Here is a 27,168-nt window from a genome sequence, read left to right as displayed (position 1 = left end):
TAAGTTTCCCATTCAAAAATTGCGATCTATAGGGTTTAAGGAGTGTGTTATGTGGCCAGCACAACGATCAACCACCGTTATTTATCCCCAACTAATATGAGGTATAAATTAGAGACTTAGAGGCGCCCTACAGATTCCGAAATAAAATATCCCAGTCTTCACCAGGATTCGAATCTGGGACCCTCGGTTTAAAAGTCAAGCGATTTACCACTCATCCACCGCGCCTCCATTTTTAATAGAATGGACGCAAATTAAATTTGCCATACTTTTAGACCATCTATCACCATTATCTTACTGCCACATTGGCATCGGAATTGTAAATTAAGACTGGGAGATAAGACAATCTATTATTGAATGCTTCGAATGTTGAAACTTATGTGTTTGTTTGTTTTCTCACTGGACTTCAGTGTTGGGAATGTCGCCATACGTTCAGAACCTCTGCTTCCCTTATTTCATTCAATTATATTGCCTGTTCCACTCTCCTACCAACATGAGCAAAAAACTTCAATGCATAATGGTGTCATTTTATTCAACCGTGCTTTAAAAAAAGTCATGACGACTAAAAATGTCTCCTCTCCCTCGCCGCCCCTGCTCTTTCAAAAAAAAAAATAATAAAAAAATAAAGTGGAAATGTAAACAAATAATAGAGAACATAAGACCACGTCTGCAATCATGATGACAACTTAATTCCAGTGATGTCCTGAGCATTAGTTCATATTGATTCGGATGAAACACGCTATGATTATGGCAGAGAACAGCGGCGCCAAAAAATGTCAGGTGAACTAAACCTTGAGCTTAAACGCCCTAAACAAATTTCTTTTATGGGCTTCTAAATACAAATAGGCCCCTAGTGATATATGTTTATTTATACGATGTACATATTCGTACAAATCTACATGTTTGACAGAAATCTTGTCTAGTTAAAACTGAATTTTGCAAAAGTCCAGAAAAACATTTATTGATTCTGGGCTATTTATTTTGATGAGTTTGATTTCAACAATTCATTAAGGGTTGTGAAAAAGCACGCCTCTTGTTTAAGTCATACCTGGCATGCACAGCGGAACTTTATGTTGAAAGGCTTCAGATAAGTTATCTTATATCTGAGATGAACTTCGCAGTGGTTTCCAGATCAGGGAGATCTCCGTATAGTTTTTCTTCTAGAGGAAGGTTTCTGGGCCGGGATTTTGTTCCAGCTTCTCGATAGAATATGCAGCTTTAAAGGACATAGTCAATATTCTCTGGTGATGCCCCACAAATGCAAGTTTTCCGACTATTATCTTCTAGAACAAATGTTGTCTCATTCTGCTGTGTCCGGTTCAGAAGCGAAAAATTATGCATTAGTCTTGGTCGGGATAACTTCTAATAGGATTTATGTTTCTTGTAATTTTCTATTCTCATCAGTCTCTTCATTTCTTCTGGGTAGAAATCAATTTTCATTTGTCTGCTCATTCTCCCATCGTTTGACTGTACTAGTCATATTTCTCAATGCCTTCTAATTCAATGTGTGCTGGAATCCAGGTTTACAAAAGCTATCCTGAGTTGATTTATATAGGAGGTATCAGAATTTTTTTAAAGGACTGTTTTGGCATCGGTCATTATGACGATTTTGGCTAGTTTGTGTACTTGGGTAGTTTACAGTTCATAATGAAAGTACAGTGATTCGATTCCTCAGCACTCGACAATTATTTCTTTAGTGAAGCAGCCCGTGACATGCTTGTCAAAAATGTATATAGCCCCAGGGACGAAAAACAGTGGTCACCTCTGTCCTAAGTAATAACAATTAACTTAAAGGTTCTATTCACTGTCAACACCTCGCCCCACTTTGTTAACGAAGAATGAACCTCGTGCTATTGACTTGGGTCAGGCAAGTATTGTCCATCGTAAGACCCTGCACTAGCTTTAAGTGACCCTTCTGTCTCTCCTAGTGGACATCTATTGCACGTGGAAGATGGCTGACCTCAAGGACGTGGGAAAGCTGAACGTCACGTTGGCGTTGTGACAGGAGAATGAGAGAAATGACAATAAGTAGAATAAGTACCGACATAACACAGGCACTGGACAGCTAACAAAACTCATGCCTTTACGGATAAGCGACAGCAGAACAGAAAAAACAACAACATATCAACCCAAAGTTTAATCATTGATAATGAAATTAAAACTGTTTTAAAATATACAATGGACCTCATTCACCAATCGTAAACAAACAACATTTTGCCACGTGGTTCTCTATCTCTTCTATACATATTACGATCTAATTTTAATACACAGTGGCTGCCACGTGACAGTTTTTTAAATTGTTTTATCAATATGATCACTTGACTAATTATTGTTTGTTTACGATTGGTGAATGAGGTCCATTGAATAGAGCTCTCTCTCTCTCTCTCTCTCTGTAAGATGAATCTTAACACTATATAGTACCACTATATTTGTATTTGATGAAGTGTGTGTGTGTGTATGTGTTTCCTAGGTAATGGTGATGAGAGTTAGGCGATTGGTTGGCGGCTGGCGGTGTAGTATTATGAAATATGAGCTGATTTGTCGTAATATATACGCTAAGAACGGCAAACGATCTAGAGACTTGAAATAATAAAGACGTTTTTAGCGGCCCCCGAAAGGGGTAAAGTAAAGTAAAGTTCCCCTTTCAGATTTTGTGGTCTATAGGGCAGATGATGTAAAGGTTTCTGTGGCCTACGGTTAAAAAGGGTGTCATGTGGCCAGCACAACGACCAACCGCCTTCCCTTTTTCCCTAACTAATGTCAGGTACCCATTAGAGTTGGGTGGACTCAGAGGCGCCCGAAGATCCCGAAATTAAAAATCCCAGTCTTCACCAGGATTCGAACCCATGTCCCCGGTTAGGAAGCCAAGCGCTTTACCGCTCAGCCACCGCGCCTCCCCGGAAAGGGGAATAGACGCTATTTGTTTTTTTTTAGTGAGTTATATTTTTTTAAATGTCGGTTTATTTTATCCAATTAGATCTAAAACTCATCTCAAGTTGAATTCGTCTATATTGTAATTACAATTTTATTTCGATTTGTTTTAAAAAAAAAGAAGTTTGTTAAAGTTATTTCAAGTCCTATATTAAAAATATAATACTCCTACATCGGATTATTAAAAATCTGGTTCTACATACCAACGACCGAACACAACAGATGGTTGCCATGACATGGAACGTATTATCGGAAGGTAATAATGAAACCATCTTTTTGACACAACTGATATTTATTATAATGCATGGTATAAATATATATTGTCTATGGATTCGCCGGAGAGTCCAAAATAATTTGAAAATTCATTATTGTAAAACTACTCTCCACTGTACCACAAGGCTCAAGCCATACTTATGATGATGATATTTTTTGGTGAGCTAAAAGGTGGTCGGCGAAACAGAGTTGCCACATGAAAAGACTTTAAAGCCCTGCCCAGACGCCAGCTGGCTTTAACTGACATGCGCATCTGATAGAAGGCTTCCGAACGAGACAGCTGGAGATTTCTTACAAAGACGACAGGATTCAGATTTTGAGACCAAAATGAAATTTACTCTAGAGAAATGGCGCACCAGGCGAAAAGAAAACTTAACCAGCCATCGGGAGACAACGGTTTTGTTTGCAATGGATATGGCAAAATATGTGGATCACAGCTAGGTCTACGTAGCCACATGAAATACTGTAGTCCTCCTTAGACTTCAAACTCGAAAACAGTGAAGTGAAGGTGAAGTTACAGGTCAACCTGACCTAACTGATGTCATATAATGATCATCTAAATGATCTGATTGTTCTGTAAAGGGTCAAACTCTTATTCAAAGCCTCAAGGGAAAAAAAACATGTCCGTAAAAAAAAATAAAAAAAAAAATTCCTTATTTCCTTAGTTGTGTGTTTATTGTTATGTGACCACGCTGCAGTTCAGGTGATAATATGAAAAACTACTTATTAATTGTAGTTTTAAATTATGCTCCACTTATATGCATATTAAATAGATTTCTTTTCTTTAAAACAAAAAGGGAACACTTTTTTGTAAATGTAATAGTTAGTATGATAGAACTTATCTAACTAAGCAATAGGGGGCCTACATTTGCCAAAAATTTAAAACCGTTTGCATGATTGTGTTAAAAAATACGGTAGTATCATGTCTCTCTTACTAAATAGCCTCCCGTGTTTGTTAGTATTAATTGTGAATAGTTGTAAAAATAGTGAAATTTTATGGAAAAAAAACTGCTTGCATAGTTGATTTAAAAAAATTAATTTTTCACTTTCAGAAAAAAGTAGCCGTTGCATCAGAACTTTGAATGGTCTAAAATATTATGATGTCGGATTTTCAATATCTTTTCTAGTTTACGAGATCTAAACGGGACGGACGGACGGACGGACAGACAGATCACACAAAACTAATAGCGTCTTTACCCCTTTCGGGGGCCGCTAAAAAAAGAATAAAAAGTAATAGTTAGAATGAAATAGCTTAAGCAGTTATAATCGCTAAAACTTTTAGTTGTAACTTCTTTGAAGTTGTAACGAGAATGGAACATGAAACTTCCAATTTGCAGGGAACAAACTGAAACGTAATGTGTGGAAGTGTGCCAAAATCGATGTAGACCTCAAGTCTTGTTCAATAATTTAGAGCAAACTGTAGAATTGTTGTTGTTGTTTTATTGTTTAAAAAAGCAATGAGCCGAAACGAAATAGACATGTCACTAGTTTGTTGATATTGTTACAAAACTTTTATCAACTCACTCTGCCTTCAATAAATTTTGAACGCGCTATTTCTTCCACTTCCCATTTTCGGATCAAGTTGAAACTTTGCACAATTATTTGCTGTGTCTAACAAACATAAGTCAATGTGAATATATATATATATATATATAAAATATATATATATATATATATATATAATTCGTAATTAATTATTGGTAATTAATTATTGTGTTTGATATCAAAAGAGGGAAATAAATTCAACATTACTGAGATATATAGTTGTAAGTGTGGAGTTCTTCCCCACAGATAAGCTATGATGTTGCTTTTCTAAAAGTACTTTTATATTTTGTTAGTTTTATGGTTGCATAACGCCGTAAGAATGTGTTTACAAGTCTACAACAGTGTTGTTGTCACTTTATGTGTCGCTCAACCCTAATAATGCCTAATATTAGACATTTTTAAAAGTTCATTGTAGTTCTAATTACAAAACAATACAAGATTTCTTATTACAAAAATATCTACAATAAATAATAGTTCCATTAAAGGTATACGATCTCAAGATCGTATCACTAATAGCGATGTTCTTGCGAGTGCCGGTATAGACAATGTAGAGGGACCGCTTCTAGTTCCACAACTACGCTGGGCAGGGCACCTATCATGTATGGGGGACTATCGTTTGCCAAAGGCAATCTTTTTTTTTAGTGGGTGAAAAGGTGACCAGCCCCGCCCCACCCGAAAACGCTTTAAAGATCAGCTTGAGACTTGGGAGCCAACTTGCCGTTACTGACATCTAGGCTTCTGTGCAAGGCAGCTGGAGATTTCAGAACAAAGTCTGCGGGATACACATTTGAGACCGAAAGGAAATCTACTGCCGGGGACAGAAGTAAACGGCGGAGAGAAAACCTAAACCGAACACCGGCCGACAACGGTTATGTCTGCGCTGGATCAAGTGAAATATGTAAATCTCAATTAGGACTGCGTATTGCACTTCTCCTTCGGACTAAAGGAAATCCTAATTGACGTCACGACTTGTGACGTGCCAACGAGCTATTGGTCTAAACTACCCACAGATTACGACGTCACAGGCCAGTATTCAGGCCTTCTATACCCATTGGTCTCTGTCTAAGCCCCATCCTATTTCACAGCATTATTTCATTGCTCTATACCACAGTCTATGTTTACGTATTTGAGTGAGACAGAGCTTCAACATATAATGAGCAATATAAAAACATATTTTTTTTTTTGAACTTGAAACCCTCGTTCCGGGAGCGCCCTGTTTGTACTTTGTACAATTCATCTTAGCATGAGAAAGCTGTGATAAGTTCTTCTTGTTGAGTCAACGGCAAGTTTTCTTTCTCCTGTACATCTCACCGCTAGAGACCCACATCCTTATTGAGTTTTGGACATTTTAATTAGAAATAAAGGTATGGTACGCCTAGTCTATAAAAAGAGCCTACCAATGTAGAGACTTTTCTCCTATTCCTAATATATATATATATTATATATATATATATATATATATATATATATATATATATATATATATATATATATATCTATATATATATATATTATTATATATAGATATATATATATATATATATATATATATATATATATATATATATATATATATATATCATGATTTACTATAGTATGGTTTTGAAAACAAACAAACCTCTATTATGTAATACAATTAGTAAAAAAATATAGGCCTTTATCTGAAAGATATCACCTAGTGACAATGCTGCTAAAAAAACAACAACATAAAGCTATGGCTTCCTTTTTATTGTCTTGACTTTGTCAATTATTTAAAATAAATATTCACTGAGCAAAGTGAAAATTAGCTTTCTGATATTAGGACAACAGTTACTGTAGTAACACGTTAAAATAGAGGAGAAAATAAAACAGGAAATACGGCAATTTACACAGGATGCGTTTTAAATTCATGGTTAAGGTATGGTACTCATATTGTAAAGCCCTACCTGGCTGGAGTTTGTGACTACGCCTCTGGAAATGTCTTCAGCCATCACAGACATAGTAGGTGCTGGACCACGATGACCTCACTTCAGCCCAGGAAAGTGGACTCAATGCAAAGTTTTAATTGTACATCCATTATCTTAATCATACTGGAGTGCGTGCTTTGTTGATAAAAACTTATGTGAAAGCCATCGTCCCAAAGAAAGTTAACCTGATCAATCTGTGCGCTCCGTGTAGGCCTGTTTGTGAACATGCCATTGTTATAAAAATGTTTTATTGCCTGTGATATTCAGAAAAATCCACAGAACGTGACATTGAATATAAAAAAGTTGTTTTGTTTCATAACAATAGTTCCGTTTTAAAATTTGAAAATTCCACCAATCTCGTCTGCTAGATCATTGTGCTTTAACTGTCCTTTTAAAAACATAACTTCCCTTGTGATCGTTGGTCTATAATAACACCGGTCATGCTTGACTTCTGCTACTTGATTCCAGATCCTGGCAAAGATCGATAACTCGTATACCTGTAAAGTAAATGGCAATAAATTAGATCAATTTCTATATGTCTGTGTCATGGAAATTTCGATGACACGATCATTATACGAGAGTACGCCTGTAAGTATTTATTATTAGTCTTCCTTCCTTCTGTCGTTATTGACCCCTCACCTTTTACATACACACACACACACACACAAAATCAACACCAGATCTAAACTTAAATAACATTATTTGAATATTTTTGAAGGTCTTGGAGATTTTCATGACAAAATTAAACAACATTCTGGACAATTAATAGAATTTCAATGATGCCAACTAAATAAAGAATTGAGTTATATCCAAACGGGTAGCAGTCATCATTATCATCATCAAACTCCATTTGAGTGAGGGCTTGAGAGGCTTAAATCCTCTCTTGCAAAAGCCCCCCCCCCTGGACAGAAACCCTGCTGTATTGCTTAGTGCATGCATGTCACCATACAGGTCAAGAATTTTTGGTTTACCAGACCTGCCGAGACGGTTTCAACAAGTCTGGGGCAGTCAAACAGAATATGAGGCACGGTTTCCTCTTCTTCCCCGCAGTGGGGACACCGTGAATTGAAATTTGGCCATAGCCGTGAGAAATATGAGCCAACAGGACAGTGGCCTATCCTGTACTGTGCTATAATAGCTTGTTCAGGCCTGGACAGCCTCCACCACGGGGAAGTGCGGTCAGGGCGCCTCATGCACTCCCAGACTTCGCGGGCTTTTTGGGACTTGTCCTAGCACTCAGACCACTTTTTCATTTCTGTTTTTTGAATTATAGCCAGAGCATGATGAAAGCCTACAGCCTGTTTGGTGGGTGGAATTTGCCCTCCCTGGTGGGCCAAGGAGTCTGCAATAGTGTTGTCAGTCACACCTATGTGACTCGGTACCCATTGCATTATTACAGGGGTGCCATAGCGTTGTTTAATGTTATGTGAAGCCATGATGACAGTGTCGATATTGGGGGGGGGGGGGGGGTCATGGACCAGGGCTTTGCACCCACCCAATTCCACTGTAACACTATTTGCTAATGACTGTTTTCAAACGTACAGATGTGACGAGCGCTTTAAATTTTTCGCATGGACCCATTGTGTAACAGAACATGCACATTTTTTAAGAGCTATTAGTCACTTGAATGAGTAAATCAGGGAACTAAAAGGCGACACATATATTTGGGAAACAGTGGGTGAGTCAAGCTATGAGAAGTAATGCATGTCATACCGACTTACCACGCCAAACCGACCTATCATTAGCTCTTGATTATGCTATTTATAGCACATCCTATAACATGTGTTTTAACTCTTACACTCCTAATTGACGCTGCCAACGTTGTTTTGACCCCATTCAAATAAATTAATTTTTGGAGTTATAAACCTTAGTATGTGTTGTGTAACAGGAGCACGCATTTCCCTGCAAATCGATACCAAACATAACATTTTGTGATGACAAACAAAAAAGTTATTGAAGTTAAACAAGGATAGTGAAATGCAAATGAGCAAATTGAATAATTCTATCGGAACGAGGAAAATAATTACGGAGAGAAAGAGTTAAAAATTTTTAAATAAATAAGTACTAAAAACCTTTGTTAAATTAAAAAATGTTAACAGATTTTTAGTAGCATCTGTCTCGACATTTAAAAGTAGGAACAAGTAATTATTTACAATGTGTTAACAATTTAGATTATATATTAATCGTCCATAATGACCAGATCCTCCAGGCTAGAAAAGACCATTCTACAAGTAACAGTACCTGGAAGAAGTAGAAGCAGAGGCTATGAAAGAGACTATAATCCTGACAAAAGACAGAGAGGAATGGAGGGAGACGGTCGACAGATCATGTGTGGCGCCCCAACGGTCCAACAAAGGACCAAGGGGCAGAAGAAGAAAATTGTTCATTGTTGACAATGACAACATTGTTAACATCACGGGAGAGGGGTCTGAGTGTTTGTCGAGGTATTGATGCACTTTATTATCTTCTTATATATTACAGACGTTACTTCAAAAAAAGAAGATAATTAAGTCCTTCGTATTTCATGTGTCATGAGTGTGAATCAATGACTTAAACTCAGCTAAGTCTTTGGTTTTACTGGCTGATTCAGGCAACCCATTACCATCCATTCTCTAATTGAGCTAGGGAAGAAAGAGCACTTGTATGAATTTGTTCTAGCGTATGGAATAAGAAAAATGCCTCTATCTTTCAATTTTCAGAGTATTTCATTAGGTTTTGTTTTTCTATTTGTAAATTATGGTTAGTGTTTTATGTTAGTACATGTATTACTACCTTGCTTGTTATTCTTCTGTCCTGAAGTGTCTCTAAATTTAGTTATTTTACTAATGGTATTACTCTAATCAAATGTGAATATTCGTTTGTTTTGATTAGTGAGGTTTATTTTTGGCACAAAATGTCTGGCTTTGAACTGAGCATGCTACCTTAGCTGGTGCTTTGGTGATAAGAGGATCAGAGACACTAATTGGAATTTATAAACATTTACATTGTTGTTGTTTTTATTTTCACTCATCGCTAATTGCAAAGTGTATAAATTAATTAGGTCTGTCTTAAATGAGGACATGAAATATTGTTGTTAAACTTGATACCCACTCACGCCTACAGTAAGTCTGTTACTTGCACCAAGTCTTAAACTAAGTTGCAGACTTTATTCAACGTTCCACTTTTCCTTACAAAACTCAACAAGAATCTTTTGATTACGTTACATTTCCTGGTCAGAGCGGCACTGGCAGCGGAAATATCCGATGATTCTGAGGCCGCCTAATGAGGCCGCCGTTTATTTTCAGAAGGATTTGCTGTCGTTTAATCTGATAAAGGTCTATGATGGACAATGGGATCGCCGCTGCGGCGAATGGGAACAGACCACGAAGTAGCCAGGCCACTTCAACGCCACTTGACCATATACTTACTGTTTGGTGAACCAAATAAAGTCGCAACACAATCTGGCTCTTATAGATCGTTACTTAGTCAATAAACACGGGGGAGAACGGAGGGAATGGACCAGCGACTTGAAAAGCTGCTTAACAATGAGAGTGGGAATCAGTAAATGTCATGAGTTACCTCCCATTCTCTCAGGGCGAGGACAGACATTCCAGAAGAGCCACATATTTCTATAATATGGCTTGCCAAAATATCAATTATGTATTTTTTTATTAGAAACGTTACGTTATAAAGCAAGCGTTGACCTTTATTTTTTAAATAAACTTTATTGCATGTTTCTGGAATAGCGTATCAGGGTCGGATTTAAGTTATTAAATGCGCTGGGCAGGACTTTTTGACTTATTTGTTTAGAAGACTTCAAATGTTCTAAATCAATTCTAGGAGAATTTTGATTTCTTATCTTATATAATACAGACGTTACTTCATAATAGAAGATGATTACGTCCTAACGTCATGCATTTAGTCAAGCATATTAACCGATGACTTAAATTCTGCCAAGTCACTGGTTTTCCTGGCTAGCTCAGGCAACCCATTCCATGTTCTAATAGCACTAGGGAAGACGGAGCATTGGTACAAATTTGTCCTAGCATATGGAACGAGGAATGTGTCTTTATCTTCGTGTCTTTCTGAGTATTTTATAAGATTTAGATTTGTATTTGAAGATCATGGTTCAGTGTTTTATGTATAATTGCTACTTTACTTTTGAGTCTATTGAAACCCTCATTTTCCTTCTTTTTTATTTAGTATGAATATTAGATAACAATTTTAAGGGTTTGTTTATGGCTTTTTGAAACCCTCCTCTGAGGATGAGGCTATGGGAGACTGCACAGAGTAAATTCGGACCTCTAATTTGTATTAGTCATTATTGTTATGGACTGTGTGTGTTTCTATGGTTACGGTGGGAAGAGGTTAGCAATTGATTTGTGGCTTTGTAGGGTGAATGATGCAAGAATTAGCGGCATTGTCCTCAGCGGTCTTATCTTATGAAACAAAGACCTTACTTTTTTATTATTATTATAGCTTTTATATAGCGCTACTTTCATGCTTATAGCATGCTCAGAGCGATTCAGGTCCAACCTCATTTGTGTACTTCAAAAAAAGAAGATGATTTCGTCCTACGCGTGATCCTAGATCCATTTAGTCATGTATGTTAATCAATGTCTTAAGTAGAATAAACGACTCCAGAATGCCAGAGTGAAAAGACGTGTTTTTGTAGTGAGTCAGAATTTGTTCAAAATACCATTTTATATTATTACACAAGTCTGCTACGTTTATTCCCTTTTATCTCAAGTTGATTTTGTCTATACTGTAATAAAAGCTCTATTTAGTTTTTTTCACAAAGAAGTTCTTCAAGTTTTACTGCCTACAGCAATTAAGTTGTCTACCAGCAGTTTGATGTTATAAGTCATGTTGGATAGCTAGTTTAGTTAGTTGGGTTCCGCACTTTATTAGACTGACGGTGAACATACATTTTATAGTGACGACATAGACTTTGGGTTAGAGATTAGAATAGACTTTTATTTAATCAGTTACTGATAGACTCTTGAGGGGATAACATCGTTTTATAGTGACGGACTAGACTGTGGCCCATTCTGTAATAAACGTTATTGAATTTTCATCTTGAGTGAACTTAGTTATTGAGTCTGTGTTCCTGTTTAGTACCTGTTCATTCTTGTGGTGGATGTCATAATAAAGAAACTCGCAAACAAGGTACGCACGCACTTAGTATGATTTAACATCGTTAGAGATACTTCAACTACATTTGATTTACACATGCATCCGTTACAGTCAACAACAATTATCACACTGTGTCTCGTGTCGCGATTGTTAAGAAATCATTAAACGTATTAGATTCAGAGTGTTGTATAAATATAAATTTCTTAATTACAATGTCATAGGGAATTATACAGAAGAGTATTTACGTTCACTTTCTTTCCCAAAACATTTTTGTCCGAATGAATTTGTTCTGAGTAATGCTTATTTTAAGTTAAAGGTGTATTGTTTCACTTTTTATATACTTCTTAATTGTATATCAGTTTAACCCTTTGGGTATACGAAATTAATATATTTGTATTTGATATATAATATCTGGACTTAACTTATATAATATAGGGCCCCATAGATCAAATAGATTTAGGCCTTATCAAATCTAAATCCAAACCCGGATTTATGGCATAGTTATATCAGAAATAAAGTAAACACTTACTATATCACATTTTGGTGCTGTGCTGGTGAATATCCTAGAGTGAATGGAGTTTCTTGAAGATTTATGTTCAAGTTAAAAATTAAAAGCTGCACACGTAGACCTATCATTTACGCTAGGAACGAAAAATTCAGCACGTACGTTGCCTAATAACAACTTTTTTTTTTAACTCTCACACAGGAGAGCTCACATTTTTTAAAAGGCATGAACGTCAAAGGGGGAAACACAAAAACTACCAAGCCGAAATCAATAGCCGAATAGAGCGGTTTACTGGCACCAATCAATCAATACGAATCGATCGGCTTACATTGGGACAAACTTACGGAATAAATGTCTAATTCACAGGAATACTGAGAGGTGGGGAAGGAGAGAGAGGGGGGGGGGTTTGAGTATCGGGGCAGAAAATCTCTTTGTTTGTTTGATTCGTTGGGGGGGGGAGGTACACTGTGTGTGAGTTGGGGGGGGGGGTACTTTTATTTTTTTTAAAGGTCTTTAAATGTCATTGTCTATGTTGAGTTAGCACAAATGTATGCTCGATAGAAGTCAACTTCTGAGGTACTTGTCAAGTGCGAATAGTGACAACTTTATTATAATATGAATGCCTTAGGAAACTCCCTTCCCAACCTATTTTCCACGTCTCGTTATTTGTACACTGACTATGTAGCAAATGATAATGTAAGACTCACTGTCAAAAATGTCATCCTTCAAGGCACAGTGGAGGGAGCACAAAGAGAAGGTCGTCCGAAAAGAAATGCTGCCTGGTCAACGTGAAAGAATGGACCGGCCTCTCTCTTGATATCCTACTAAGAACAGCTGCTGACCGGGACAAATGGAGAGATTAGGTTATGCGAACTGTCACAGAACAAATAATTTGTTTTCCACTCATTGCGCACAATACAGTCAAGTGCTGTCGAGTGGTAAAACTTTCCCTTTCAGACCTTGTGATCTATAGGGTACATGGATGTAAAGGTCATCTGTTTATGTGGTCCACGGTTAACGAGTGTGTCATGTGGCCAGCACAACAACCAACCCCTTTACTTTCCCCAACTAAAGTAAGGTGCCCATTAGATTTGGGTGGACTCAGGGGCGCCCTAGTAATCTCGAAATTCAAAATCCCAATTTTCATCGAGATTCGCACCCAGGTCCCCAGGTTTGGAAGCCAAGCGCTTAACCACTCAGCCACCGGTGAGTTGAAAGATATATTAAAAATCCTTTAACATTTTGTGATTTAATTTGTATTTTCGTACAGTTTTACACTGATATTGAAAAGATGCGGGGTTTTTTTCCTGATTATAATTGAGTCTATTTTATTCGCTGATTTCAAACTTAAGCTGACATACTGGTCAAATATGCTAGAATGAATAAGCAATAAAAAAAAGTCTTATCTATACGAAAGAAATGAAGAAAATAATAGAGAGTCCTTATATCGAGAGGGCCGAATAAGACACTAACGCCAAAGCATCCCTAGAAAACTTAAACTATATGGAGATATGCTCTTGAAACCAATCAGTATGCGCGTTTCATCTCAGATATGGGACTTCCTATCTGAACTCTCCAAAATAATACCGAGAGCGAAGCAGACGTCAAACTTTTACTTAAATTTGTGTGCGAGTAATTAAAAAGTTGGTTGGAGGAGCTGTCTAAATACAACCTGTTATGCGCTTCCGCGGTGTCGGATGAAAACAAACCCAAAATGGAGGTAACACTGAACGAAACCGATAACACCGGCGAAAGGCCGAACAATCAATAGAGGTAGTCGACTGGTTTTTGAACATTAAACACGTTTAATACTCATGAAGGGAACCGTCGAATGTCACCTACTTCTAGCCGATTATAAATGCTTCTTCTTTCTACGTTGTTAAGAAAAGCGGTTTGTTTGTGTCGACTCCTATATCGTTCTTACTTTTTCAAAACTATCACGTCATCGTCACTAAGTAAAAACTCCCCCCCCCCCTATTCCCGAAACAAATAACTAATTCCAAATCGTGCCATAACAAACCCATCTGACCAACACGGCCTAAAGTGCCCTAAAGGCTATAATGCACTTAACTAGTTACATCTCCGCCACTTTATTTGTGTTCAAATTTCCTTTGTTCCACCCAGACAACTGAAGGTCAATACTAAACATATGACTTCATGGCAAGCTAGGCATGGGGTGGGATTAAGACAAATTTGCATACCTAAACTCTTGCCAGTTAGTACAGTCGGTAAATCCCAGCGACTGCTAACATATCTGTATTTACTTTGTAGCACGCACTATCAGCTTGACAAATACAAAAGAAACTCCTATCGATACTCATGAAAGCGAGACTCCAACAGATTGCCATTCACAGACGACCATTTGCGTGGCAATGACTAAACAGTTGAAATGTATACAGTAAAGGTTCAAGATACGTATGTGGTATAGTGCCATTATAGTCCTCACACCCTAAAAAAGGGACCAAAACAAATACTGGAGTGACAGGAAATGTGTTTTTAAAAGGTGTCAGTGTTTATGAATAGTAATGATTATAGCTTACAAGACTTGTGAATGGCTGTTAGTGCTTTTAGTTTAAATTGATTCGGGAAATATAATGTGTTAATAAATCTTCAAAGACTAAATAAGCTTAGTATTTTTGGTTGTTTTTTTTTAAAGTACTTATCCTGACAAAAAGGTTAATGATTCTAGTAACTATTAAAGTAGTTTTATGGAATTATTGCTTTGCCTAATAAATTGTTAAAAGTGTAACACTAGCATAAAAACCACCTGATAATCTGATTGAGTTAACATTTTTTATCGTCATTAACCCATAAAAATGGTTAAAGTTAAGTTGTAAAAACAAAATTAATTAATTACCACAAATTAATTAACTAACTAATCTTTTGATTGGGTTATGTGTTGTTATCGACAATTAATAATCGTGCAAAGTTTCAACTTGATCCTAGAATGGGAAATGGGTGAAAAAAATAGTGTCTACAAGATCTGCACCAGACAGACAGACAGACAGAGTTGATATAAACTCTGTGAAAAGAACACGCTATTCATAATATCTAAAAAAAAAAAATCAATTGAAAAAAAACTGACTTCTCGTTCAGCCTAATAACGTTTGTTTAAAATGTTAATAACTTCAATAACTTGTAAGTAACTTAGACACCCTCAAGAGTAAAGATAAAACACTTCATGTACAGGTAAATGACAAAAAGTATTGAATTATGGAAAGTTATTGGATTAGGCGAGGATTACTTAAGATTTTCAAACACTCGTAAGAACTGTATGAGTCCAACTCTGGGTAGCCTATATATCCGCGTAATATCAATGTACAGATATTCACAGTATTCATTGTACCTACTGAATGTGCATATATCTTTTTTGGCTTAGGTAACATCATTTTACAATTTAGCAGACTCTTTTGAAATGAAGAAGTTGCAGAATTATTTTAGGAGATGGTGGAGGTGCAAGTATGAGCAAGAGGGCAAACATGGCCCCAGCCTACCAAAATTATCGGAAAAAAGGAGCATAAAAAAAATCAAATCTAATTTTCAAGCTGATTCATTTTAATCCAGATAATAGATTTTGCAAGCAGGCAGATGATTCAAATGAAAGATATAAAATAAACATTCTAGCTATTTATTCTTCAATATAACTTTTTTTTTGGAGAGGGGGAGGCATAATTTGTTATAGTTTTCTAGCAATTTAAGTGAAATACTCTGTAACTATTTAAGGACTCTTAAACTGAGTTAGCAATTTAAAGCTGTGGCCTTGATATCTATTTCACACGTTCCGGCATGTTTAGGCGATTTTTTATTGGAATTTATACTAGCTGTTAATACAGTCTAGAGATTATATTGATTTCTGTTAAAAATATATTATTTAAAAAATAATCTTTTTTTTTTTTAAATATGGAGATATATAATTTATGGAGAATATACTCTTAAAGTATGCTAACAAGGATTGTTTAACAGCCCTACTAAAAGAACAAAAAATTGAAAAAAAAAAACAACCTACATGCTTTTAAATTTAAAGGAATATTTATATTTGTAATTGAATTGTTGTAGTGAATAAACATTGTTAACAAAGTTCTGTAAAGATCAAATGCCTTCTTTATATTAATCAATATCTATATTTATTAATAGAATATATTATAATTACAAACAGTAAAATACAATTGGATATTTAAAAAATATTTAAAAAGAAAGGTTACACCTGTGACTTGTCCTTAAATGTAAATGTTATATAGGATACTTATAATTGTTTGCTTTACATGTTTCGGGTGTTCCTTTAGAATTGAAGATTCTAGCTTACACCTCCCGCAGAACAAATGGGGAGGGTGGTGTGCAGAGTTCAAACCCAAGGACTATTATTCTACATGATTAGGAATTTAGGTCTAGCTCTAGATTTAAATCATGCTCTATGACTGTAATTCACAAAAGTCAATCTTATTTTCAACAGTATTTGATACAGTCATTTAATTGTCATTACTTGTGTGTACTAGATTTTATGCTACTAGGTCAGATATATATGCAAGAAAACATTAAAAAACTAGAACAGACACAAACTAGAGCAGTGAGATTCATAGCAAACAAATATTTGCATTTGACTAGAGTAACACCTTTAGTAAAATCAATAAATTTAGTAACCCTTAATTAAGGATAGAAGACTTAAAAGTAAAGTAGAAATTATATATTATCCATAAAACACTGAGCCATAATCTTCAAATACAAAAACAAAGCCTAATTAAATACTAAGAAACACAAAGATAAATGCACATTTCTTGTTCCATATCCTCGGAAAATTTCATATTATTTGTACTAGGGCTACTAAAACATAAAATGAGTTGCCTGAGTCAGCCAAGAAAATCAGTGACTTGGCACAATTTAAGTCATTGATTAACATGCAGCATGCATGACCTAAGGACATGCATAGGACATAATCATCTTCTTTTTTTAAGCTATGTCTGTATTTTATAAGATATAGGGGCCTAAATATACACACACACAAATATATATATATATATATATGTTTGTAATGCTATCCCAGCACCTTCCCTGATAGCAAAGATTTTGGGCTGGATAAGGGTTCCAACTGAGCCAGCCCATACTAACCACATTGAGCCCATGAACAAGGATGAACAATGGCCCAAACAGGTTCCCTAAGGGCTGAGATTGGGCTAAGTCAGTGGGCCCAGAAAAAAACCATTGTGGGTTCAGTAAGGGGATGGACTCATGGGCCCCAAAAGGGACAAAGATACTTGGCTCTTTGGGGGGAGTTAATGTAAGTCCAAACACAGGTTCTTAAGGGGCAAGTCTGGCAGAGGACCCAGATGAAGCCCTAGAGGGGCAACAGTAAGGACCTGAAAGGACTAAACACATGGGCCTGATTTGGGGGATGAACATTGGCCAAATGGGCATTTTAGGGATGAGTGTACATTATGTTTTTTATAAATTAAATTATTATTATAATCATAACTACTATGTCATGAAATATTTTCTCTTACAAGTTTTTTTTTAAAGAAAAACAATTAATGAAATGAAAATGTGTTGAAATTTTTAACAATACAGTTTACAATTTAATCATGCCAATAATAAGTTTATGATTACAACATATAATGTCAGTTTAAATATTTGCAATTGATTTGTACTCTTATTATTAAGAACCAAATAAAAGCCCCTGTTAAAGACATACACTTATAACAAAAAAGAAAAATTAAGTGTAAGAAAATGTAGGTTTAAACTTGTTCTGCCTCATCAGGAGAAATATAATTAATATAGATAAAGATATAGCCTAGGTACTGGATGCATCTTAAGTGACTAAATTTATAGACATTTTATTCAAAGACAATGCTTATTAAATTAATATAGATCTATAGATCTAGATAAATTTAGACCAAGTCTTAATCAAAATTTCAAATCTAATTAAAAGTCTAGATTAAATATTAGAATCTATAGAATAAATATCTAGAAATCTAGATAAATTTAGACCAAGTCTTAATCAAAATTTCAAATCTAATTTAATTAAAAGTCTAGATTAACTATTAGAATCTATAGAATAAATTGTTAAAGTCAATAAAGTCATTATCTTAAACTAAGATCATTTATAGATCTAGAAATACAAATCTAGATCTATCTCTAAAATAGAGACTATGACATGATTATCATTATAATAATTGAAATGCAAATGAATATTGTCTATAAAAAATAACTATAACTATACTTTTTACTATAGTCTGTAACTATAATATATAACAGAGATTGAGAGATATTATTATACTTGGTTGTATTGTAACTTTATTTTATATTATATTACCTTAACTTAAGTTAATAATAATACTGATAGATGATTTAAATGATTAGATTGATTAGATGATCAGACTCAGAGTAGATCATCTAGATCTACATCTAGATTCTAGACAGTCTAGACTAGTAGTAGTAGGGCAGGCCCTATACTTACTAATACTAGACTAATACTTCATTACTGATTACTTGGACTAGGTTATACGTCAAATAAAATCTAATTTTAATCGACTTATTTCCCATAAATATAAGGCACATATTCAGAATCAGATACTGTCTTAGCGTAAATAGAACATAATTAGATATTTAAAATTAAATAATAGAATCTAGATCTACATTTATAAAGCAATATAACTCTATATCTAATAGTAATGGTCTATAGTAGTCTAGTCTATTGGAATGCACAGTAAGTCAATCAAGAACGGTAACTACGTTACTTGTCACTAGGGACGCCATATAGTTTAATGTGGATTAACATGCAGTCTTAAGATAAATTCAAAATGTAAATAATTCCCTATGAAACATTTTAGAATAGCTAGAATTTTATATAGATCTCTACATCTAAAAATAAATCTTAAATTATTATTATAAATGTAATTGTACTTGCTCTAGGGTTAAGTTTATATCTATAAAGAATGTCCATGTAGTACATTAAATCTTTGAAATAACATGTTATGATTTGTTACAGAGCCGCCATTATTATTGTCAAACTTCCGCCCATTCGCATTATAATTATATATATATATATATCTTGTCTGATTACAATTCGTTCATACATGGTTCATATAAAAAAAAAAAAGGCTAAGTCAGTGATTCCCAAAGTGGTGTATATAGACCCCCATGGGTCTACTAGGACTTTCAAGGGATCTACGGAAGTAAAAAAAAAAATAAGGAGGGGGGTCTATGACCTGTTTTTCATGTTTCGGATGTTCCTTCAGAGTTGAAGATAATTACGTCCTAGTCCAAACCTCCCGCAGGACGACGGGGGATGGGAGCGGGCAGGGTTTGAACCCTCGACCATCGATATATCTGAACGACAGTCCAGCGCGCAAACCGCTCGACCAGGCAGCCTATATAGGGGTCTACGGATTGTGGATCTCATTTTAAGCATGTCGAGAAATTTCATTTCCTATTAATGATTTGTACCTTAGATAATCCTTTGAACTGTAGCCCTGTAGTCGAATGAATTTTTTAAAATTTTAACATCATGTATACATGAAAGTAATACTCGAGTACTGTACATGGCTGAGTCAAAAAGAACTTTAGAGAGTAGGGCCTACAGTTTTGGTTATTAGAAATGTGATTTCATTCCTTCCTTGTTGAACAAGCTATTTCATTTGTGCTTTTTATTTAAGTTAAGTCCATAGACTTAGCCTATATATAGCCTACTATAATATATAAGTCTATGGTTAAGTCATTATGATAAGCCATCTAATCTGGAACATCATTTGAGACAATTCCAAAATGATAAAAAAAGATTGAGATTTGAAATACTATCCAACAAAAAAACAACAACAAAAAATAACATTATAGTTCATTATAGGCCTAATTCATTATGAAACAAACAAATTCATATTATGCCAGAAAATCTTCCTGCTAACCACGTCGAAAAACGCAAACTCGCAAAACCCTACCTTCAGGGAACAGTAGGCCTACCAGAAAAACAAGAAGAGGTAGATAGAGAAAGCCACGGGAAGACAATATTAAAGAATGGACAGGCCTGTAATTGAATGAAATTCTATCCTAGGCAAAAAATCAGTGAAGAATGGAGAATGTCAACAGATCTTGTATGGTGCCGAAACAGTTCAAAAGACTAAGAGATAGGTGAGGTGAAGTGGTTCATCGACTTTGATTTGATGACATTTACAGTTTTAAACACGATTAACTTCACGAGGCCCGGGTTCAACTCCTTACCACAGAGATTTTGTTGGTTAATAATGAGTTATAGTCGTACAAGTTCGGTTCATTTGTCTCAACAACTTTTCTAAATGTTCTTGTTGCCAGTCCTCTGTATCAGTAAATATGGAAAGAGGCGCGATGGCTGAGGGAAAAGCGCTTGGCTTCCGAACCGGGAGTTCCGGGTTCAAATCCTGGTGAAAACTGGCATTTTTAATTTCGGTATTTTTGGGCGCCTCTGAGTCCACCAAGCTCTAATGGGTAGCTGACATTTGTTGGGTAAAAATTAAGGCGGTTGTTCGTTGTTATAGCCAATAGACACGCTCGTTAACCGTGGGCCACAAAAAAACATTACCTTTACATCAGCTGCCCTTTAGATCACAAGGTCTGAAAGGGAAAGGGAAACTTTACAACTTTACTATAGAAATATTATTTATGATGGTTTAAACCTCGAGAGTGGAGGTCACATCATTTTCTTAGCTGCAAGCTCGTTTAGGATTTGAAAAAATGTCGTTTGTAACGCAAATAAATGCTATGAGTTGGGCGGTTTCAACTATGTCGTTACACTTAACGGCAATATAAAATATTTGGAAATGTAGCCGACTGGTTTGGTTATTACTTTTAACAAATACCTTGTACTGGGAGAAATGCTGACGACTTCAACTGGGTTCTTCTATTTCCTCCATCCACTTTACAAATTCGTTGTCCCGTAATAAACTTGAACCCAATATCACCCAAACAAAAAATACACGTAGTGACAGCTTCATTTGTTGGCTTAAAATGTGACAAACCTTTTACTTTGCCTTTTATAAGACTCATTTTCTTGTATCTTGTAAAATAATTTCGTTAATCTTCCAATCACTTCAACTCCATTTAATGCAACTGACTGTCCGTAACAAACTGACTTTGACAAATTCTCTTTAACTTACTAGCTTTGTAAAAATGTTTTACATGTTTCGGATGTTCCTTCAGAGTTAAAGATAATTACTTCCTAGTCCAGGACGACGGGGGATGGGAGTGGGCAGGGTTTGAACACTGGGCCATTGATAAATCTGAACGAAAGTCCAGCGCGCAAACCGCACGACCAGGCGACAGTTTTCACAAGGCTTTGAACTCCCGGTTCGAAAGCCAAGCGCTTATCCCTCACTATCTTACCATCTCTCTGATCTGTTCACTTTGCAAAATAAAAGAAGAAAGAAGAAAATAATAATATAAAAACTTAAACCTTATCTAAGGGGAATAACCAAATAAATCACTGCCATTTATCTCAATAATGTGGGATAAGCTCCCCTCTTCTGTATGAAACAAAATTAATTAATTGTCATGGGAAAAAACTATATACAACATAGCTTAAAGAAAAGAACTCCACATTTACAGTCAAATCAGAACAGCTTTGCAATTTTAATAAAGAAGGATACTATAGAATATAGGCCTACAACTATGTGGGATTTGGTTGAAAATAGTGTAGGCCTATTATATCGTATAAAATGCACGTAACTAAATATAACTTTGATAGAACATCTTTCAAATAACGTCAAATACTAAATTATAAAGCTGACACTGTGAACAGTTTTTAAAAAATGAAAGAAAAATCGTCTCTTCTGCCATCCCACTAATAGGTCTACACGAGGACATTGGCTCTCTTGCGGATATTATGTTTAAGTATTGTTAACAGTATTTCACGAGTCATCCTCCTCTCTAGCTCTGCATTCAGCGTCCAAGACTCACAAGCATATATAAAAATGTGGCCATGACCAGGGAGCGCATCAGTCTGATTTTGGTGCGAGGGCTAAGCCCTTGTCTTTCCATATTATTTTAAGTTTTTGAAAGGGCTGCTGTGGACTGTGCTATTCGGGCCAATCTCCGGTATGTTCTTTCGGATTTGTTCTGTAGCCTGTCGAAAAAAATGCTCGGAGCTTCGAGATTGGCTGTGGCCAGCGAGCCCTGTCTTACTTGGATGTCTGCCACTTCATTGCCCTTCACGCCGAAATGCGTGTGGGCTCACTGCATAAAAACCACAACTCCAATAGAAAGCCTGATTTATCTGTTGCGCCGAGTGCCTCTTCTATCAAATCTCATCTAACAGAAAATTCCTCAGTAGACTACGATGAATTTTGTTTACCTCTAGCAAAACTCGACCCTGTCTGTGCCAGAGAATGGAAGTTAGTTCATTTTTTTTATAGTTATAATTTTGGGACCCCTCAACTCAAACTGGAACAGACACAAAATAGAACAGTTAATTAATTAATATCACTAAAAGCTTGTCTTCTTGTCCATCCGCCTCCCCCCCCCCTTTCCCAGTAGAGACTGAAATTTGAAATGTCCATAATCTCCTTACCTCGCCCCCTTTAAAAAAAAAAATTAACTCCAAAAACAAACCTAAGACCTTAAGACTTTGAGTCACAACACGCACAGCCCTTTACGAATACTATGGACGGGCAGCAAGGTTTATATGTGTGTACAAAAAGAAAGTGTGTTTGAGTGAGACCTATTTTACAATGTTTCTATTAACTCGAATATTAAATCTCATGGATCTGAAAATAATGAAGATTGTGACATTATTGCAGGTGCGGACTGGCTACATGGGCAACCGGACAAATGCCCGGTGGTGCCTAAATAGACCGATGGGGTTGCCGAATGGACCGCTATAAATGTCAGTACGTCCCGTAACGTGATTGACCTCGCCTCACATTTTTAAAAAGATCTGGACAGACTTTATTGTGTAGGCCTAATACCAACCACATATTCTAAAATAATGGATTCCGCGCTTCAATGATTTTTAATCCTCTATTAACACTAAGAGATAAACAAACAACATAAAACCTTTATTGTTTTGTTTTACATGATTTGGTTGGTTCCGCAAGGTTGTCATTGCCGGAAGTGGTAATGCATGTAAGCACTCCACTACCTATAAAATGCTTCCTAATGGCATGCGTCTCAAATAGCCTCTGACAACCAGTCCAACTTCTGGTCTTCACGTGTGGCTCAGATATTGAGTTTGGCGGAACTGTTCTCACAGAGAAAGGGCAAAGGCGAGTAACTGGTGCCTTAAACAGTAAGCTTCTTGCAGGAGGGGCTCGTTAGCCTTTGCTGGCTACTTACCTAGGAGAAAGAAAACTCTGAATTCAAACCTCTGTTGCCTTGCAGCTATACCTAATCATGGGAAAGGCTTCGGGAGTCATCCCTGAGGAAAAATCAGGAGCTGGCGACCCTAAGGCAGTTTGCAGCACCCAGTGCTTACACCCTGGCAGAACTTGCGACGCCGCTCACCCCAAACTGTATCGGCACTGCAGTTCCTTTGGATACATCAGCTGCGTGGAGAAGGGGGGGGGGAACTGATGTGTGGGCGACATCGTTCCGACCACAGCTATGCCCAGGCATTCATCTCATTTCCATGAGATGATCCATAGTCGCTTAGCGACTGAATGAGGCTATAGACATGTTTTGGTTGGTTGTTCCCATTCATCGGTCTGTCTTAGCTATTTTATATTTATTAGCTTTTTTTTTTTCTTTTTTTTTTATAAAGCTTGTATTAAATGCGTCTGTGTGATAAAAAGTCTGTACACATTATTTCTTCCACCAAATATCGGATTAAGCATAAATTTTGCACAATTATTTATTTTACCTGACAATACACGAATCCATAAAAAAGTTAACAAATGAACAATTGAAAGAAATCGTACTTGACAGATGTGAAGTTGAATTAGTACCCTTGAGCTTTTTTAAAATTATGCATTTACAAAACGATCACGTAAACATTCACCAAGAACTTCTGCCCTTCCCTTCCCTATGTACAACTGGTCCAGACAAGTTATTGGATCATAGCGCAATGATAAAAAAATATTTCTAAAGTAAACCTTTAGTAAAATAGCTAAATTTAGAAAGCCTTCAGGAGGGAAGATTCAAAAGTAAAGTAGCAATTATACAAATAACACTGAACCATAATCTTCAAATACAAAAACAAAACCTAATAAAATACTTGAGAAGACACGAAGGAAGATAAAGGCACTTTCCTTGTTCCATTTGCTAGGACAAATTGGTACAAAAGCTCCTTCTTCCCAAGTGCTATAGAATGTAATGAGTTGCCTGAATCAGCCAGGAAAACCAACGAGTTGGCAGAATTTAATTCAAAGATTAACATGCATGACTAGATTGACCTAGGGAAGGTACTGGGCTTTGTCCGGGAGATATAATTATCTGCGTGGTATGATTTCTGACAGGGCAAAGAAATTGTGAACATGTTATATTTACAACAGATTTTTCTTAAATCAATAAATTTGTACTATGTTAACTGTAAATAGACATGTTTTTAATGACTTAACTATATGAATTTAGCTCTTGTGGTACGAAGGTGGAATAACCCCTGAAGGATTACGGGCACGATATGGCCTAAATTGTGCCGATGTGCCAAAAACCCAAAATACAAATACAAAAACTAGATTGACCTTGGGACTCGCGTAAGTAGGACGTAATCATCATTTTGAAGTAACGTCTGTAGTTTATAAGATAAGATCTATAGCCTACTATACAGATCCGATGTAGGCTAATAATACTGTGTGTTTTTTTTTCTTTTAGAAAAGTACTGAGTGTCAGTGAGTGACATTGAGTTTCTTATCAGTGGATAAAGTGCGTGTGTGCATTTTTTTATACAGGAATAATTCAACGTAGACTAGAACCAATAAAGAAGAAGAATTTGATTTTAAGCTAGTGTAAGCACTAGCAAGTCAGACTTTAAAAAAAAAAAGACTTAAGCCTAATCTTTTACTTTAATCCTGACCTTCTTTTAGCACATAGGTGTTGTTTGTTTGTAAAAAGTGTTTTTTTTTTTTTTTTTTTTTTAAGAAAAACCAATTTAAAATGTATATCTAAAAGGACGAAAACAAAATGTTAACTTACAAAACTGAATATTTGGCCCACTTACAAAAAAAATGGATTGTTTAAGACAGTTGATAACTTTAACATGGAAACAGTAATTCAAATGTTTTAGTGTTTCTTGTTATAAGAGCAGTAACAAAATAATTTGGTAGAGTTCGATTTGTAGCCCGCTTATTAAAACAGAAAGGTAAAAAAAACTTTTATTTAAAAACGAGCGTTGAATGTTTCGCTTCGCTGTTGGCCTAACCGTCTTTCTAACGACAGTCTCCACCCGGACGCTACGATACTGCCGAGAAGCATTGTTCGGAAGTAGGCCTATTCAAGCTTAGGTCAGGACCGGCCTTAGAATTAGGCAAAATAGGGCCTACGATTGGTGGGGACTCAAAACAAGGCATTTATTAGGCCTACTATTTATTTTGGCCAGAAGTTCCCCTCCTTTTTTTACATTTCCAATAAAGCGGTCCGCATGTAAACGCACCCCCACCCACCTTCCCCCAAAAAAAAAAAACATACTTGTAGCCAGTAAATTCTATAAATTGTTACATTGAATTGGAACGTCCCGATTTAAAATGCTCCTCAAACACACACACACTGGCCAGTAAATTCTAGTACCACCTTTCTCTTCACGCACTGCTCACCAGTTTCGTAGTAACAGCATTCACTCTCACAATTCTTTGGAATCTGTCTGCCAAGGCTTTTGCATATAATTAATAAATAGGCTATATAGAAAGACTAAATTTAAAAAAAAAATGGGCTCTCATTTTGGGGGAAAATGCGACGTTTCTCGAATTTCTGCGCTCAGTTTGCGAATCCACCAAAACCGTTTCTTAGCGAGCACCTAAGAGATACAAAAAAAAAAACGTGTTAAAAAAAAATAATGCATCCGTTCGGATGTTCCAGAGATTGCATTCTCAATAAAACGGCTCACATTTCAACTTCCCCTATTTGCCAAACTTACGTTTAGCCTGTGGTCTCTATTATATTACGTTGAATTGATTCCCAACACACAAACATGTAGCCTACTTTTGGCCGGTAAATATGCTAGTATCACTTTTCTCTCTCCTCCTTGCCTACCCTTTTCGTAGTAAACAAAATCTCACCCCCCCCCCTTAAAAAAAAAGAAATTAAATATCATCCCGTACTTTGCATTTTATTGTTCTTTACACTTTACCTTCAGACGATGGAGAGTGAAATGATTTCAATTGTTGAACGCCATCTTTTCCAGAACAAAGGGGGCATACGAGATTGTAACAATCCGCGTAAATTTTTCGCCTAATGTGATGCTACCTAATAGGCTTTACAATTTTGCTGATCGGGTCTACCCAGAATCTGTGTATTTATGTATTTATTTAGACTAGAGTAACACCTTTAATAAAATCACTAAATTTAGAAAGCCTTCAGGATAAAAGACTGAAAAGTAAAGTAGCAATTACACATAAAACACTGAACCATAATCTTCAAATACAAAAACAAAATTTAATAAAATACTCTGAAAGACACAAAGATAAAGGCACATTCCTCGTTCCATATGCTAGGACAAATTTGTACAAATGCTCCTTCTTCCCTAATGCTATTAGAGCATGGAATAGGTTGCCTGAGCTAGCAAGGAAAACCAGTGACTTAGCAGAATTTAGGTCATTGGTTAATATGCATGACAAAATGCATGAGGCGTAGGACGTAATCATCTTCTTTTTTTAAGTAACGTCTGTATTATATAAGATAAGAAGATATTTATATAATAGTCTATAACAGATCTAGATCTATACGGAATATAATTTAGGTTATTGGTTAATA

The 27,168-nt window shown here is 36.0% G+C and overlaps 1 protein-coding gene across 2 annotated transcripts in view; it reads right to left on the bottom strand.

The window, feature by feature from the left end:
- LOC106073577 (serine/threonine-protein kinase DCLK1-like) overlaps nucleotides 1–19,281 on the bottom strand; it is a 39,623-nt gene extending 20,342 nt beyond the window's left edge. Inside the window, exons 1-2 of one of the 2 annotated variants that reach the window (XM_056003756.1) lie at nucleotides 19,207–19,281; nucleotides 6,672–7,189 (exon numbers count right to left, since the gene is read on the bottom strand). In XM_056003756.1, the coding sequence (XP_055859731.1) occupies nucleotides 6,672–6,725 (54 nt within the window). In that variant the 5' untranslated portion in view covers nucleotides 6,726–7,189; nucleotides 19,207–19,281. Of the gene's footprint in view, nucleotides 1–6,671; nucleotides 7,190–12,336; nucleotides 12,524–19,206 lie in introns of those variants that run through there. The other variant, XM_056003755.1, reaches the window with a different exon arrangement.
- Nucleotides 19,282–27,168: the final 7,887 nt, after the last annotated feature.

Source organism: Biomphalaria glabrata, chromosome 11, assembly GCF_947242115.1.
Source record: "Biomphalaria glabrata chromosome 11, xgBioGlab47.1, whole genome shotgun sequence".
Lineage (NCBI taxonomy): Eukaryota > Metazoa > Mollusca > Gastropoda > Planorbidae > Biomphalaria > Biomphalaria glabrata.
This window is presented reverse-complemented; position numbering and strand designations above follow the sequence as displayed.